At 50.3% G+C, this 14,176-nt stretch overlaps 1 protein-coding gene across 2 annotated transcripts in view; it reads right to left on the bottom strand.

The window, feature by feature from the left end:
- Positions 1-10,038: 10,038 nt before the first annotated feature.
- The window catches only part of EEPD1 (endonuclease/exonuclease/phosphatase family domain containing 1), a 73,087-nt gene continuing 68,949 nt past the window's right edge, over positions 10,039-14,176 (bottom strand). For both annotated transcript variants that reach the window (XM_072599146.1, XM_072599145.1), the window contains exons 6-8: positions 13,641-13,782; positions 12,703-12,897; positions 10,039-12,280 (exon numbers count right to left, since the gene is read on the bottom strand). In XM_072599146.1, coding sequence (XP_072455247.1) covers positions 12,078-12,280; positions 12,703-12,897; positions 13,641-13,782 — 540 coding nt within the window. In that variant the 3' untranslated portion in view covers positions 10,039-12,077. The remainder of the gene's footprint in view (positions 12,281-12,702; positions 12,898-13,640; positions 13,783-14,176) is intronic.

Below are 14,176 nucleotides of genomic sequence, written 5' to 3' on the forward strand. Positions count from 1 at the left end.
CCCAGGGATCCCTCATGGGGAGGGGACCACCAAATAAGCCTCCAAAAGGCTGATGAGAGCAGGCAGAGGGATGGCTCCCTATTGGCCCCATCAAAGATCCTATAGGAACCAGGGAGTGAAAGAACATGTGACCAATCTTGATCAGAATGACTTCTTCCCTGCAAGAGGTCGAGCCCTCAAATTTGTGCATGTGCTAAACAGAAAGGCTTCAACCTATCCAGGGAGGCTGCTGGCTTAGAAGGGGGCAGTGTGGTCCAGTGGAAGGTGCTCAGCTACCCAGGGCTGGGAATGAGGAGAATGAGCTCTGGGCCTCTTGTGTTAGTGACTCTTGTCACTAACCACCTGTATGAACCCCAACAAGTCACAGACCCTCATGCACACCGTGAGGATGAAGATGGGCTAGGCTGGAAGCCCCCTGGAATCTAGGCTTGGAGCCCTTGGCACCAGATTCTGTTGTTACAGTCTGCAGCACCACAGACTGACTGATCTCTATAAACCCTAGGCTAAAATAGGGGCAATCTCTCTGACACTCAGGACAGGGATGTGGTTTCAATGGAGGCACTTTGGTTCCGATGGTTTGGGGGAAGGAAGGGCCTTCGGCTGGTATGGCAAGAAGGGGAATCTGGCTACCTGGTGGGTACCTATGTGATGCCAGGACCCTTAGTCACAAACTAGAATTGGGCTTCTCCATGCAGAAGGAGGCAATGTGGGGTCATGGATAGAGAGAGCACCTTATGAAAAGGCTGTTGGACCCTGGACACATTTCTTTACCTCCCCGTGCCTCAGTTTCCTTCTCTATAGAATGAAGGGTTGGCTTCAGTGTTTCTTTGCTTCCTTCCAGTTCCAACCTCTAATCTTATTCTAACCCTTAGCCACATCTGGGTTTTTAGAAGTCTCTGTTGATGTTTCTACAATAAGATATGGCTGTCCTCCTGAGACCCAACCTGGCTAACAGCAGCCTCCAAGGGACCTTCTTGGCAGGACATCTGGGAACGGAGGTGGCCTTGGGATCAGGAAGGCCCTGAGTGGTGATGAGCCCCCTGAGATGCCCTGTTTCTGTCCAGAAACTGAACCTGAGCCAGCCAGCCTAGCTTGCCAGGTCTGTCCTGGGAGCCCCATGGAGACTTCTTATTGACCTTTTGTCTCTGTCCATAGCTTCTCCTTTCCCTCTCCACTGCCCCTGCCTTTTTCCAAGGCAGCCCAGGGCCTGAGCCCCTTCCAGCTCATCTGTCCTCTGGGTCTGCCCTTCAAGGCATCCTAAGAAAGGGATGCTTCCCTCTGTCCCTCCTCTTCCAGGGTCCCCTGAGTTCTTTATTGAGCCTAGTCTGAAATCCTTTTCCACAAATTAATAAAACTGTAGAGGGTCCTTTGAGGGATGGAAAGTAGCTTGAGTGAGCACTACAAATCATTTCTTATTGGGGAGTTTTTTAAGTCAGTCTCCCCTTTATATTGGAGAAATGAGGTCTTTGTCAGAGACATCTTGCATATATTTTTTTTTGCTATTATCTCATTGGCTATGGTACTTTTTTTATCTGTTTTCAGTGTTCTACAATCACTTCCACGTATTTTAGATTTTTTCCCCTCCTTCCCCCCTACCTCCCCCTCCCACCCCGAGACGGCATACAATTTTTATACAGGTTCTACACATACGTTCCTGTTAAATACATTTTCACCTTAGTCATGTTGCATAGAAGAATTAAAATGAATGGGAGAAATCATAAAACAAACCAAAACGTAAAATAAAAGAGAATGGTCTGCTTCATTCTGTGATTGAATTCAATAGCTCTTTCTCTGGATGTGGAAGGCATTTTGCCTTGAGACCATTGGGAATTTCTTAAGTCCTTGCATTGCAATGAAGTACTGAGTCTACTGGAAAAATTCCTCGCACACTCTGCTTGTTACTGTGCACAAAGTTCTCCTGGTTCTGCTCCTTTCACTCAGCATCAGTTCATATAAGCCTTTCCAGGCCTCTCTGAAGTCTTCCTGTTCTTCATTTCTTATAGCACAATGGTATTCCATTACATTCACATACCACACTTTATTCAGCCATTCCCCAGTGGATGGGCATCCCCTTGGTTTCCAGTTTTTGGCCACCACAAAGAGTGCTACTAAAAATATTTTTGTACATGTGGGACCCTTTCCCATTTTTATGATCTCTTGGGAATACAGTCCTAGAAGCGATATTGCTGAGTCAAAGGGTAATAAGCACATTTTTGTAGCCCTTTGGGCATAGTTCCAAATTGCTCTCCAGAATGGTTGGATCAGCTCACAGACCCACCAACAATGAGTTAGTGTTCCAACTCTCCCACATCTTCTCCAACATTTGTCATCTTCCTGTTTTGTCATGTTAGCCAATCGGATAGGTGTGATGTGGTATCTCAGAGTTATTTTGATTGGCAGCTCTCTAATCAATAGTGTTTTAGAGCATTTTTTCATATGACTATAGATAGCTTTAATTTCTTCCTCTGAAAACTGTCTGTTCATATCCTTTGACCATATATCAGTTGGGGAATGACTTGTATTCTTGTACATTTGACTCAGTTCCCTATATATTTTAGAAATGAGGCCTATATCACAGACACTAGTTGCAAAAATTCTTTCCCAGTTTTCTCCTTCCCTCCTAATCTTGGTTGTATTGGGTTTAGTTGTGCAAAAACTTTTCAATTTAATGTAATCAAAATTATACATTTTGCACTTCATAATGTTTTCTCTCCCTTATTTAGTCAAAAATTCTTCCCTTCTCCATATATCTGATAAATACACTATTCCTTGCTCCACTAATTTGTTTATAGTATCATTCTTTATACCTAGATCCTATTTGGACTTTATTCTCATGTTTAGCGTCAGGCATTGGTCTATATCTAGTTTCTGCCACACTGTTATCCAGTTTTCCCAACAGTTTTTGTCAAACAGTGAGTTCTTATCCCAGAAAGTCGAGTCCTTGGGTTTATCAAACAGTAGATTGCTATATTCATGAACTACTGTGTCTTGAGTACCTAACCTATTCCACTAGTCCTTCTGTTTCTTAACCAGTACCAAGTGGTTTTAATAATTGCTGCTTTATAATACAATTTGAGATCTGGTAGAGCTAGGCCACCTTCCCTAGCATTTCTTTTCATTAGTTCCCTTGATATTCTGAACCTTTTGTTCTTCCATATGAATTTTGATATTATTTTTTCTAGCTCTAGAAAATAATTATCTGATAGTTTGATTGGTATAGCACTGAATAAGTACATTAATTTAGGTAGAATTGTCATTTTTAGTATATTGGCTCGACCTATCCATGAGCAGCTGACATTTTTCCACTTACTTAGATCTGACTTTATTTGTGCGAAAAGTGTTTTGTAATTGTGTTCATATAGTCCCTGGGTTTGTTTTGGCAGGTAAACTCCCAAATATTTTATAGTGCCTACCCTAGCTTTAAATGGGATTTTTCTTTCCATCTCTTGCTGTTGGGCTTTGTTAGCAGTATATCGAAATGCAGAAGATTTGTGTGGGTGTATTTTGTAACCTGCAACTTTGCCAAAGTTATTTATTATTTCAAGTAGTTTTTTACTTGATTCTCTGGGATTCTCAAAGTATATCATTTCCTGATTATCTCTTTCAGTTAGGTCTAGTTTTACTGTTGCTTTGGCTGAAATCCTGATGGCTTCCCCTGCCCTCTTCACTTCAGCTGAAGCTTGGTGGACTCTGCCCCAGCCCTTTATCTTTACTCTGTCCCAAGGTTGTCTTGTAGACAACATACTGTTGGATGCTGGTTTCTGATCCATTCTGCTATCTGCTTCCATTTTATGGATGAGCTCAATCCATTCACATTCACAGTTATTATCGCTGACTGTGCACTTCCCTCCATCCCATTTTTATCGGTTTGTCCTTTCTTTTTATGCTGTCCTTCTTTAAAAGTCTGTCTTGCTCCTGACCACTGCCTTCTTCAATTTGCCCTCCCTCTAACTACCCCCTCCCCCATAGCTCTTATCCCATCCCCCTCCTGTCTCCCTATTGGGTAACATAGCTTTCTATCCCCAACTGAGTATGTATATATATTTTCCCCTCTTTGAACCAATTCCAAAGAGAATAAGGTGCAAGTATTGCCTGCCACTCCCACCACACCCCCTATTTTCCCCTCCACTACAAAAACCTTTCCTTGCACGTCTCTTTTATGTAAGAAAATTTCCCCCTTTCTACCTCTTCTTTTCCCCTTTTACCCCTGCGTCCTTCTTTCTCGCCTCTTCTTTTTTCTGGAGATCATCCCAACGTAACTAACTTACACTTGTGCCGTAATCATGATAAAGTTCTTGGGCAATGCATGCTTCATCTGCCCACATAGGATCCCTTCTGTTTTCTCTTTCCTGTTTACCATTGTATGCTTCTCTTGACTCTTGTATCTGAAGGTCAGATTTTCTCTTCAGCTCTGCCCTTTTCCTCAGGAATGCTTGAAAGTCCTCCATTTCATTGAATAGCCTTTTCCTCCTGAAGGACTATGCTCCATTTTGTTGGGCAGATGATGCTTGGTTGCAATCCTAGCTCCTTTGTCTTCCAGAATGTTATATTCCAAGCCCTCCTGTCCTTTAATGAAGAAACTGCTAAATCTTGTGTCATCCTGGCTGTCGCTCCGCAATATTTGAATTGTTTCTTTCTGGCCTCTTGCAATCTTTTCTCCTTGACCTTGGAGCTCTAGAAATTGGTTATAATATTTTGGGGAGTTTTCCTTTGGGGATCTCTTGCAGGAGGTGATTGGTGGATTCTCTGAATTTCTATTTTGCCCTCTAATTCTAGCATATCATGACAGTTTTCCATGATAATTTCTTGCAGTATGATGCGTCGGCTCTTCTTTTTTTATTTTTTTTATCATGGCTTTCAGGTCGTGCAGTCATTCTTAAATTATTTCACCTTGACCTGTTTTCCATTTGTTTGTTTCATTTGTTTTTCCAATGAGATATTTTACATCGTTTTCTATTTTTTCACTCTCTTGACTTTGTCTTTTTGCTTCTTGAACTGGGAGATGAGAGTGCACAGTACAGCAGCGTTGTAATGATGATCACCCGTGAAAGACTTGGCTACTCTGATCACTAGTGATCCAAGACAGCTCCAAAGGATTCGTGGTGAAGAACACTGCCCGCCTCCAGAGAGAACTGATGAACTCCGAGCGTAAACCGAAGCACCATTTTCTTGCCTAACGTGGTTTTTCTTTTTTTACGATATGGCTACAATGGAAATGTTTTGCATGATTTCACATGAGTAATTGATATTTTGCTGTCCTTCTCAGTAGGTGGGGGAGGGCTGGAAGGGAGGGAGCGGACCTGGAACTCAAAAATTCTGAAAGAAAAGAATGTTAAATAATATACTTCCCACCCCACCCCGCCCCGGTCACCGCAAAAGTCAGTTATCCCCCCAGCAACCCCATTCCAGGGTCACTTAGCTGAAATCCTAAGGGAGGCAGGAGGCTGGGCAGTGAACTTCCTGCCTGTCCAGTCCCTGTTGGACAAGAGGGGACTCGGGTGGAAAGAATGCTGGACCAGGGATGAAAAGTCCTGGGTTCGGTAATAGGTGCCACTTTCTGTCTAGTCTATCATAGCTGGGGGGAGGGAGGGGGAACCAAGCACCTCTGAGGTCCCTCAGGTGCCCTGCAACTTTAACACCCCCCACCCCCCATGACATCCCAGTCTTGGCACCCAGGCCTTTGTTCAACAAGAGGTTTCTCTGCATTGAAAGTGCTGGAGCCCCAGGATCTGAGCCCCAGGATCTTTTGGGATCAGGAGTCCAACGTCACTTTTTTTGATGTAGGGGCCCTGAAGTCTTGGGACTTTGGACAATGGAACCTCCAGCCCCCTCCCACCCCTGTTTGGAAGCTTTAGTGCTGGTAGGGGCTGAATCCAAGGGTCTTAGGAGCTGGGCCCTTTGATCTCCAAATCAGAAGGGCCTGCAGAGGGAGCCCTGAACCAGCACCAAGACATCCTTCTCAGCCAGCCTTAGTCCTCTGTTCTCTGCATAAAGACCTCCAGGAAGGGGAGGTCTCCCCACCCCCACCCCACTAGTGGTCAGCCAGCCTAGACGACATTGGCCCAAGGATGGTGGCTGAATGCATCCATCATCAGTCACCACTTGCTGGGGGTCTGCCTAAAGTGCGCCTGGTAGGCTAGGACCAGTCTGCTCACCCTCCTACCTCCCGGAGCCACAGTGTTCATGTGGGGCCTGGGACAACTGACCTCTGCCCCAAGGCCCAGATCAACCTGGGCATTCCCCACTCCCTGCCCCATCTTCAGGTGTCTTGGCAGCCCAGAATCATAACTGTAGAGACCGTGCATCAGACCTTTAGTGTGAATGAGGAACCCACCCCCTTATTTTGTAGATGGGAAAACTGAGACCCAAGAAGAACAATGCCTGAGATGCCCAAAGTCAGGGAGTGGCTGAAGTAGGATTTGAACTCAGGGCCTCACAGTCCACCCGTGTCACACTTTTCACTGCACAAATTCTCAGACTCAGATTCGACCTCCAACTCACCCAACATATACCGAGCACCTACTGTATGCAGAGCACTAGGTGGAGCTGGATGAGACACAAGGCCCAGAGAAGCCCAGGGTCTCCTCCCTAGAGGAGCCTCAGACCCTCCTCATTATTGTCAGGGTCTCCCATGGCCATGGCTTCTGAGCCAGCATCCTCACAGTGTTGGGCCCTTTTTCCAGTCTCCCTTGTAATGTGTAGACCATCTCTCAAGACTGGCTCAAGTCCTTCCTGCATTGTACGTTGCTCTTTTCTCATGTGTCCTGGGAAGTCAGTACAAGTGAAGGGATTGAGGGACTGGACCAGGGTCTCTCAGCCAGGAGGTGCATCCCTGTGCCCTTCCATGCTACCCCACTCCAGTCTTATGGGCCAGTGGTCTTCCCCTTCTCTTCTGCTTCCTCACCCTTGAAATGGGACAAACCCTCAAACCCTCAACTGGACAGTTAGGCTGCATCAAGGAGAGCTCCCCTGGCCAAGCCCCTTCCCCCAAGGCCCCCAGCTGCAAGCCAGATGCGTCCTAGTCTGGGATGGGCGAGCTGCTGGAGGGGGCTCAGGGGGCTGTAAACCCACCAAAGCATCCCTGGGGGACTTGGGGCCTGCCCTTGTGCTGGGTGATAAGACTGCCTTTCCCTAATCCCCTTGCTCTACTAGAAAACAAACCCCATGGCCAGAGACCTCACCTGCTCTGTTCCCCCTGCCCAGAAGGTGAATCTGTGGGATCTGAGGGATCTGAGATCAGCCCAGAGTTCACCACTGGACTCACATGTGGAAGAGCAAAGAGTACTGGCCCTGGAGACAGAGGCCTGGGTTTGAATACTGGCTTTACCACTCACAGCCTGTCTGACCTTGGGTAGATCCTGTAATCTCCCTGGCTTCAGTTTCCTTTTCTGTAAAATGAGGGAGGTGGACTAGGCCTGAACAGCAGGGGGCAGTCATTCCTGGGTGACCAAAGCAGAGAAGAAAGAAACCATGGTTTGTGGCCTAGCCCAGGTCTTTATCTCATTAGTCTGTCTGTCTGTCTCTCTCCATAGCCCTCTAGGAGAGCAGCCCCTACACTGTCAGAGACAAGTTATTCATGTGTAGGTTTGGGTTTTTTGGAGAGGTTAGTCAATTGGTCATGCCTAAGTCTTTGTGACCCCATTTGGCAAAGATAGTGGAGGTTTGCCATTTCCTTCTCCAGCTCACTTTACAGATGAGGGAACTGAGGCCAAGGGGGTTAACAGGGTCACACAGCTAGTTAGTATTTGAGGCTGGATTTGAACTCGGGAAGATGAGCCCTCCTGACTCTGGGCCAGTTCCTTGCGCACTATGGCACCCTTGCTGCCTCACATGTGCAATTATTTCTGCTTAAAGAGAAGCCCAAAGAATCAGAATCTCTCTGACCTACAAACAGTGACCATTTTACAGTCATCATGGCACAAAACACAAAATTTCGCTGGAAAAACGCATGGTTCGGACTTGGGGTTTGTGATTTGCCTAAATGGGCTTAATCATATCAGTGTTGCAGGGCTGGCTCTAGAGATTCCCTCGTCAGCCTTCTGCTTTCCTCCCTTATCGCATCTGGGGGTGATGATAAATTCCTCACATTTGTGCTCTCCTGCTCATAGCTCAAGGTCACGAGAGGGCGCCATAGTGCACAGAGCGCCAAACCTGGCGTGAGGATGATCTGAGTAAGGATCCAGCCTGTGTGACCCTGGGTAACCCTTATTTGCCTCAGTTTCCTCAGCTGTCAAATGGGGACACACCAGAGAAGGAACCTCCATGGACAGTGTCCATGAGGTCATGCAGAGCTGGCCAGGACTGAACAACTACAGTAGCTGATGATAACAATACCTCACAGCAGCCTTTAAAGGTCTTCTTCACAAAAATGCTTTCCTCCCACAGACTCCCATTCTACAGATGTGAAAACCGAACCTCAGAGTGATGGTTTCCTTCTGTTAGCAGCAGCCCGTGAAGCCAGGCCTTCTGACTCCAGGGCAGGCCTCCTGCTCCTGCACTAACCTGACCTTTAGATGGCCAGGGACTGTCTGAGCCCCAAAGGCCCCCATCTGTGCCTCCATCCCCAAGGTCTTGGGCCGGCAGCTGTGGCCAAAGCAGTGGATTGCGTGTGATGGCTCCCTGGGAGTCTGGCTAACTGGCCACCTCTGACAAAGGGCCAGGACACTAGCCTGGAGTGGGGAAGTGCAGCCCCCTCCTGATCTTGATTTTGCTTCCTCGAGACATCAGAAGCACCCTTCTCCCTTGGAGAGACCCCTCTGCCTGCTCATCCCCAGGATCTGACACTCCCTCCTCTCCCCAGGTTTCCTGCCTCCTCTTGGGGGTCTCCCCTTTTAGGTTAAGCTCCTCCAGGGCAGGACTTGCTTAGCACAGTTCCTGGCACACAATAGGCTCTCAATCAGTATCGATTATCTTGGATTGGGCCTCTCGCAGGCACAGGACTTTGGCGCTGCCATCGCCCAGAGCTGCCCGCATCCCATCTGGCCATACCAGGGCTGCTCAGAGCCAAGCCAGGATGAGTCAGGCTCATCAGCCAAGTTGTCTCTCTTCCACCCACAGCTCACATGTGGGGACCAGATTTATCTGGGGCTGTATTTTTAGAATTCCAATTAGGAACATCAAAGCCATCTCTCACTGAGTGGGAGGGGCTTAACACCTCTCAGACAAGGTTTGCCAAACAAGCTGACTAGGAGCATCTCAGGAGGCAGCGCCGGCTCTGGAGTGGCATGCACTGAGGGATGTGAGCTGTGTCCAGAACACTGTGTCCAGTACACTCTAGGCCCTGTGTGTCACTCCTCCCAGGCAGTGGATACTACCATCACACCCATTTTACACACAAAGAAGCTGAGGCAGAAGTTACATGACTTCCCCGAGGTCACCCAGCTTGTAAGAATTCAAACTCAGGTCTTCCTGACTCCATGTTCCACCACCAAGCGCCCCAAGAATAAGCACAGCTGCCTAGAATGTCTATGGGATTGTGGGGCCAGGCCTCAGCTTTCAGAGTCACCTGCTCCCCTGCCTTCCACATTTGCCTTCCCCTCTCCCAGCTGCAGGCCTAGAATACCCCTCCTTGGCTCAGCCTGTCAGCATCCTTACTCAATTCTCTCTCATCCAGCTTGTGTTTACTTGTCTAGTCTATCCTTTGTTGTCGGGTAAAACATACTCTCCTCCAGGGCAGGGACTGCTTCACTTCTGACTCAGTAGCCCCACAGCAGTGGACATGCTTAATGAACACTGGTGAATTCATTCATAGGGAAGTTCCAGTTAAGTCTGGACCCTAGGTCTGCAGCGGTGATGGCCAGAGCCTGGTGGACTTAGTGATGGCAGGGAGGGTGCACGGGGAGGGTGGCATATTCACACGTAAAGCTGGTGTGCAAACACAGGCCATCTAAAAGTGAAGGCTGAAGCCAGAAGAGAGACTGAGGCAGGCCAAGCAGGGGACACGTCTCCCTGGGGAGCGCAGCAGCTCTGAGCAGAGACAAGGCAGCTGGAGGACTCTTCCGAGTCTGGGGAACTGATCAAACACAAAGACACCGTCAATGGAGCCAATTGGCTGATTCTGCTGAGGTTTATTTCAAGTCAAGTCAAGGCAATCCAATAAGCATTTATTCAGTGCCCACCATCTGACAAACACGGTGCTAGATGCTCGGGACACAGAACCAGAGAGGACACCTCTGCCTGCCCTCAGTGTCCACTCTACCAGGAAACACCAAGATCTCTGTTCTCAGATGATCCGAAGTGGGAGGGAGAGGCTGGAGTGGGGTGGGGAGGGAGAAAGAAAGCTTCCCAGAGGAGGTGGCGCCTGGGCAGAGCCTTGGAGGAAGACATGAAGATGAGGTGGGGGCCTTCCAGGCAGGGGCTCCTGCTGCTGAGACAGTAGTGGATGGAAAGGTGGAACATCCAGTTGGATGGTCAATGGTCCAGAGCAGCCAGATGTGGAACAGAGATAAAAAGAATCAGATCTGGAAGGAGCTTGGGTTGGCCTTGAGTGTGAGCCAAGGAGGTACCAGCCCTAAGGAAGATGGCAGCTGGGTGAGGAAGAGCCCAAAGGAGAGATCAAAGGGCCTCAATCTGGGCCACAGGAGGGAACAAGGAACCGTTTGCAGGAAGGATGGAGGGCACACTGAGGGTGAGGGCAGAGGAAGACTTCCAAGGTGGAGCCTGGGGGCTGGGGAGGACAGCAGGGCAGGAGCCTCCACCAAAATATGGAAGTCTGAAGAAAATAGGACCCCTAGGATGTGCCTGGCAGTCAGCTGGGGCTGCAGCTGGAGCTTGAGAGAGGTCAAGACTGGAACTACCTGCTTCTAGACATAATCCAGGGGAGTGGATGAGATCCACAGGACAGAGGAGAGCCTGGTCAAAGTCAGCGGCGCAGCTGGGCCAAAAGTCAGGAGGTGGCGTGGGACTAAGAAGGGGCACTCAGAAAGAGTGGGAGGGCAGGGAAGACATGAGGCAGTGGTTGGTACTGCAGGAAGGAAAGACTGAGGCACAGCCACTGGATCTAGCAGTTAAAAGGCTGTAGGTGACCCCTGGGAGAGGAGCTTCAGGAGGGCTGTGCTGGCCTGGGGTCAGTCAGTCTTCAAGAATTAGGCAAGGAGGGAGTTTGAAAGCCTCCCCTCTCTCTCTTCCCCCCTTTCTTTTCTCTCTCCCCCTACCCTCTGTCTATGAAACGGGAAAAGATATGAGGAGGTAGCCTGAGGGGAAAGCAGGGGTACAGAAGCAGCAGCTAAGGACTAAGGGGATGCACCATACACTGAGAGGGAGAGAAAGATAGGAGGCTGAAGAGGAGATGGGCCAGGCTGGCCCAGGAGCCTAGGGCCCAGTAAAGGAAGGTCCTGGGTCCCAGGACCCATCCAGTGAAGGAGTCAGCCTTGGCAGGAAGGAGGGCTGCCTCTCTCTTCCAGACGGGCCAAAGGAGCAGCAGGAGAGACGGGGAGTCTGAGAACTAGGGAGGACGGTGCCCAGGACCTCAGCTCCCTCCATGGAGGAGGTGCCCAGGTTGGCTGTGTGCTGAGAACCGGGCTGGGGAGGCAGGAGACCCCAGAGCAGGCTGTGAGGAACAGTTCAGCCCACATGGCAATGTGAACGTGGGTCAGGCACGGTCAGCGGGTGTCACAGGAGCACAGAAGGCTGAAGATGAGTGGAGGATGACCTGTGAAGGTCAGAGACGGCATTCAAGGGTTTAAATTGGCGCCTTGTTAAACCATAGTCAGGGTCAAGTCCCGGGAGGTCGGGAGGCTCGAGCAGGAAGGACAAGCCCGGAGAAGAACAGAGAAGAGCCAGGCCACACAGGCGGCCCTCTGAACGTCCAGTGCATTGTTGGACAGGTCCGTGAGTCTGGACCCCTGCGGCCTGTCTCAGGGGAGCAGTTTCCATTTGTTTGTCTCTGTTTGGCTTGGAATGTCCAGTCAGATTGAGCACCTGCTCTGTCCCTATGGAGGATCACAGCTTCATGTGCAGGGATGAAACCCTGGACATTCCTGGAGGACAGAGAGGAGGGAGGAAGGCCGATAGGCTTCATGGTGGAGGCTAGGGCCCAAGAGCCCTGTCTCCCCTGTGGCCCCAAAATCCTGGTGCGGTCATCGCTCATGTTTGCTGTTGGCCTCACTCTGCTCCAAGGACACACCGCTGCCACCGCGAGGGACACTCTCCTTCCTGTTCCAGTCCTTGTCCGTGTAGAATTCAGCCAGAACTGGGCAGTGACTGGATGCCACACCCCCCCAGGACCAGTTATCTGGGATCCAGGGGTTCGTGAGGCCTTCTCTCACCACAGCCCAGTGCCCTGTGGGAGGAGGAAAAGTGAGTCATCTGGGGGAGACCGAGGCAGCCCTCCTCGCCCCGAGTCTGAGCACCTGTGGCCCAATGGGCCAATGGGAGGTCTGAGTGTAACTAGAGTGGAGCAGTCTGAGCCCAGCCTCAGGACCTGACGTTCCATCAGGCCCAGCTCCAGCAGAGCTGTACTCCTGGCTCCAGGGTACTCATAAAAGCCCCTTGGAGCACTGGGATGGAGTCTGGGGAGCACCCCTTCAGGGCTTCTCTGTGAGCAGGCATGAGGCCACACCCCCCAGGAGCACCTCATGGTCCTTGTCCTGAGAGTAAAAGCCCTAGGTGTCTGACAAAGGCGGCAAAGCCAACCTTGAGGATAACCCAGGTACCCTCCTGAGGAGCTGCCTCACGAAAGGGGGAGGGAGGTCTGTGTTTTACCTGTGAAAACCTTTTTGAGGCTCTTACTGATCCAGATGTTGTCCAGTGACTTTGTGCCCTGAGGATTCTTGGTGCTGATGTCAGTGAAGGTGCTGCCAGGGACAAGGGGCTGGAATTTCTCTTTCCTCAAGACATCATAGTCGCAGCTCTCTGGACCTTGGCCAAAATCTCCCAGAATCACAAAGTCTTTTTCTCCTAGAAGGGAAGGAGGGAGAGAAAGAAGGAGGAGGGGAAGATGGGAGAGAAAGAGACAGAGGAGAGAGGGAGGGAGAGAGGGAGAGAGAAAAGAGGAGGGGAAGGGAGGGGAGGAGAGGCAGAAAGGGGGGAAGGGAGGAGAGGGAGGGAGAGAGTCAACGAGGGAAAGAGGGAGACAGGAGCATAAAGGCTCATGAGAAGCTGGCATTTCTAAACCATTTTCAGGTTTACAAAGCACTTTCTGGGCATGACCTCACCTGAGCCTCAGAACAGCCCTAGGAGGCAGGTGCCAACTTCATCCCTCTCAGGTAGGTGAGAAAAGTGGGCTCAGAAAGGCCCCACACCTTCCCAGAGACCACCCACTGCTCAGCTCAGGAGGGCCAGGATAGGGCCAGGTACCCAGTCCGGGCGGCTGTCACTGGAGGGCAGGCAAACCCAGGCCTGCAGACGAGGGCAATCCCCATCCCCATCTCTCCTTCCAGAAGCCTGCAGGTGCTACTGAGGCATTACTGAGCTCAGAGTAGCTTTAGGCCAACACCGGAGGCCTGGTGGGCACCCAGGCATGGGTGGGGACAGGATTGTCCCCACTGACACACACACACACACACACACACACACACACACACACACACACACACACACACAGAGGACTCAGGATAGAGGTCCCAGGCCTGATGGATGACCCTGCCAGCCTACCATTCCTTGGTGGTGATGAGCACCCGCTTCTGACCTTTGCTCCCTACCTTTTACCATGTCCTGCAGGGTCTGGGCAAAGGGTGATACATTGTGGCTGTTGCTGGGAGTCTTGCCAGGATTGTCTCCCCCCAGGGGGCAGGCTGGGGCCACCAGACAAAGATTCACCAGCATGAGGTCATTTGTCCCGATCTAGACAGAAGGAAACACAACAGAAAAGAGACCGGAGTAGGCATCACTGTTCGAAGGGCCAGCCTCACCTCCTCTTAGGGGTTCAAGAGGCAGAGTTAGTAGTCTGCAGACCCTTCTGGTGGGGGTCCTGGCTGCTGGGGGGCCACACAGTCACAGCCTAATCCCCCAACCAGGAAATCCAGTCTGGTGTCGATGAGGGCTTTTCATTTGGGTTTGGACTTGGGACTCCTCTGGGGCTGGAGTCTTCAAAGAAACTCCCCCTCTGAAGGTTAGAGCATCTGCTCCCTTCCCTGGCTAAGAGAGCCGTTGCCCAGGATCACCTGGCCAGGACAGGTCAGTGCATTCACTCAATGGGCACTCAAGGAGTCAGCAAGAGCTGGGATTTGAACTCAGG

The sequence above is a fragment of the Notamacropus eugenii genome, chromosome 3, assembly GCF_028372415.1.
Source record: "Notamacropus eugenii isolate mMacEug1 chromosome 3, mMacEug1.pri_v2, whole genome shotgun sequence".
Classification (NCBI taxonomy): domain Eukaryota; kingdom Metazoa; phylum Chordata; class Mammalia; order Diprotodontia; family Macropodidae; genus Notamacropus; species Notamacropus eugenii.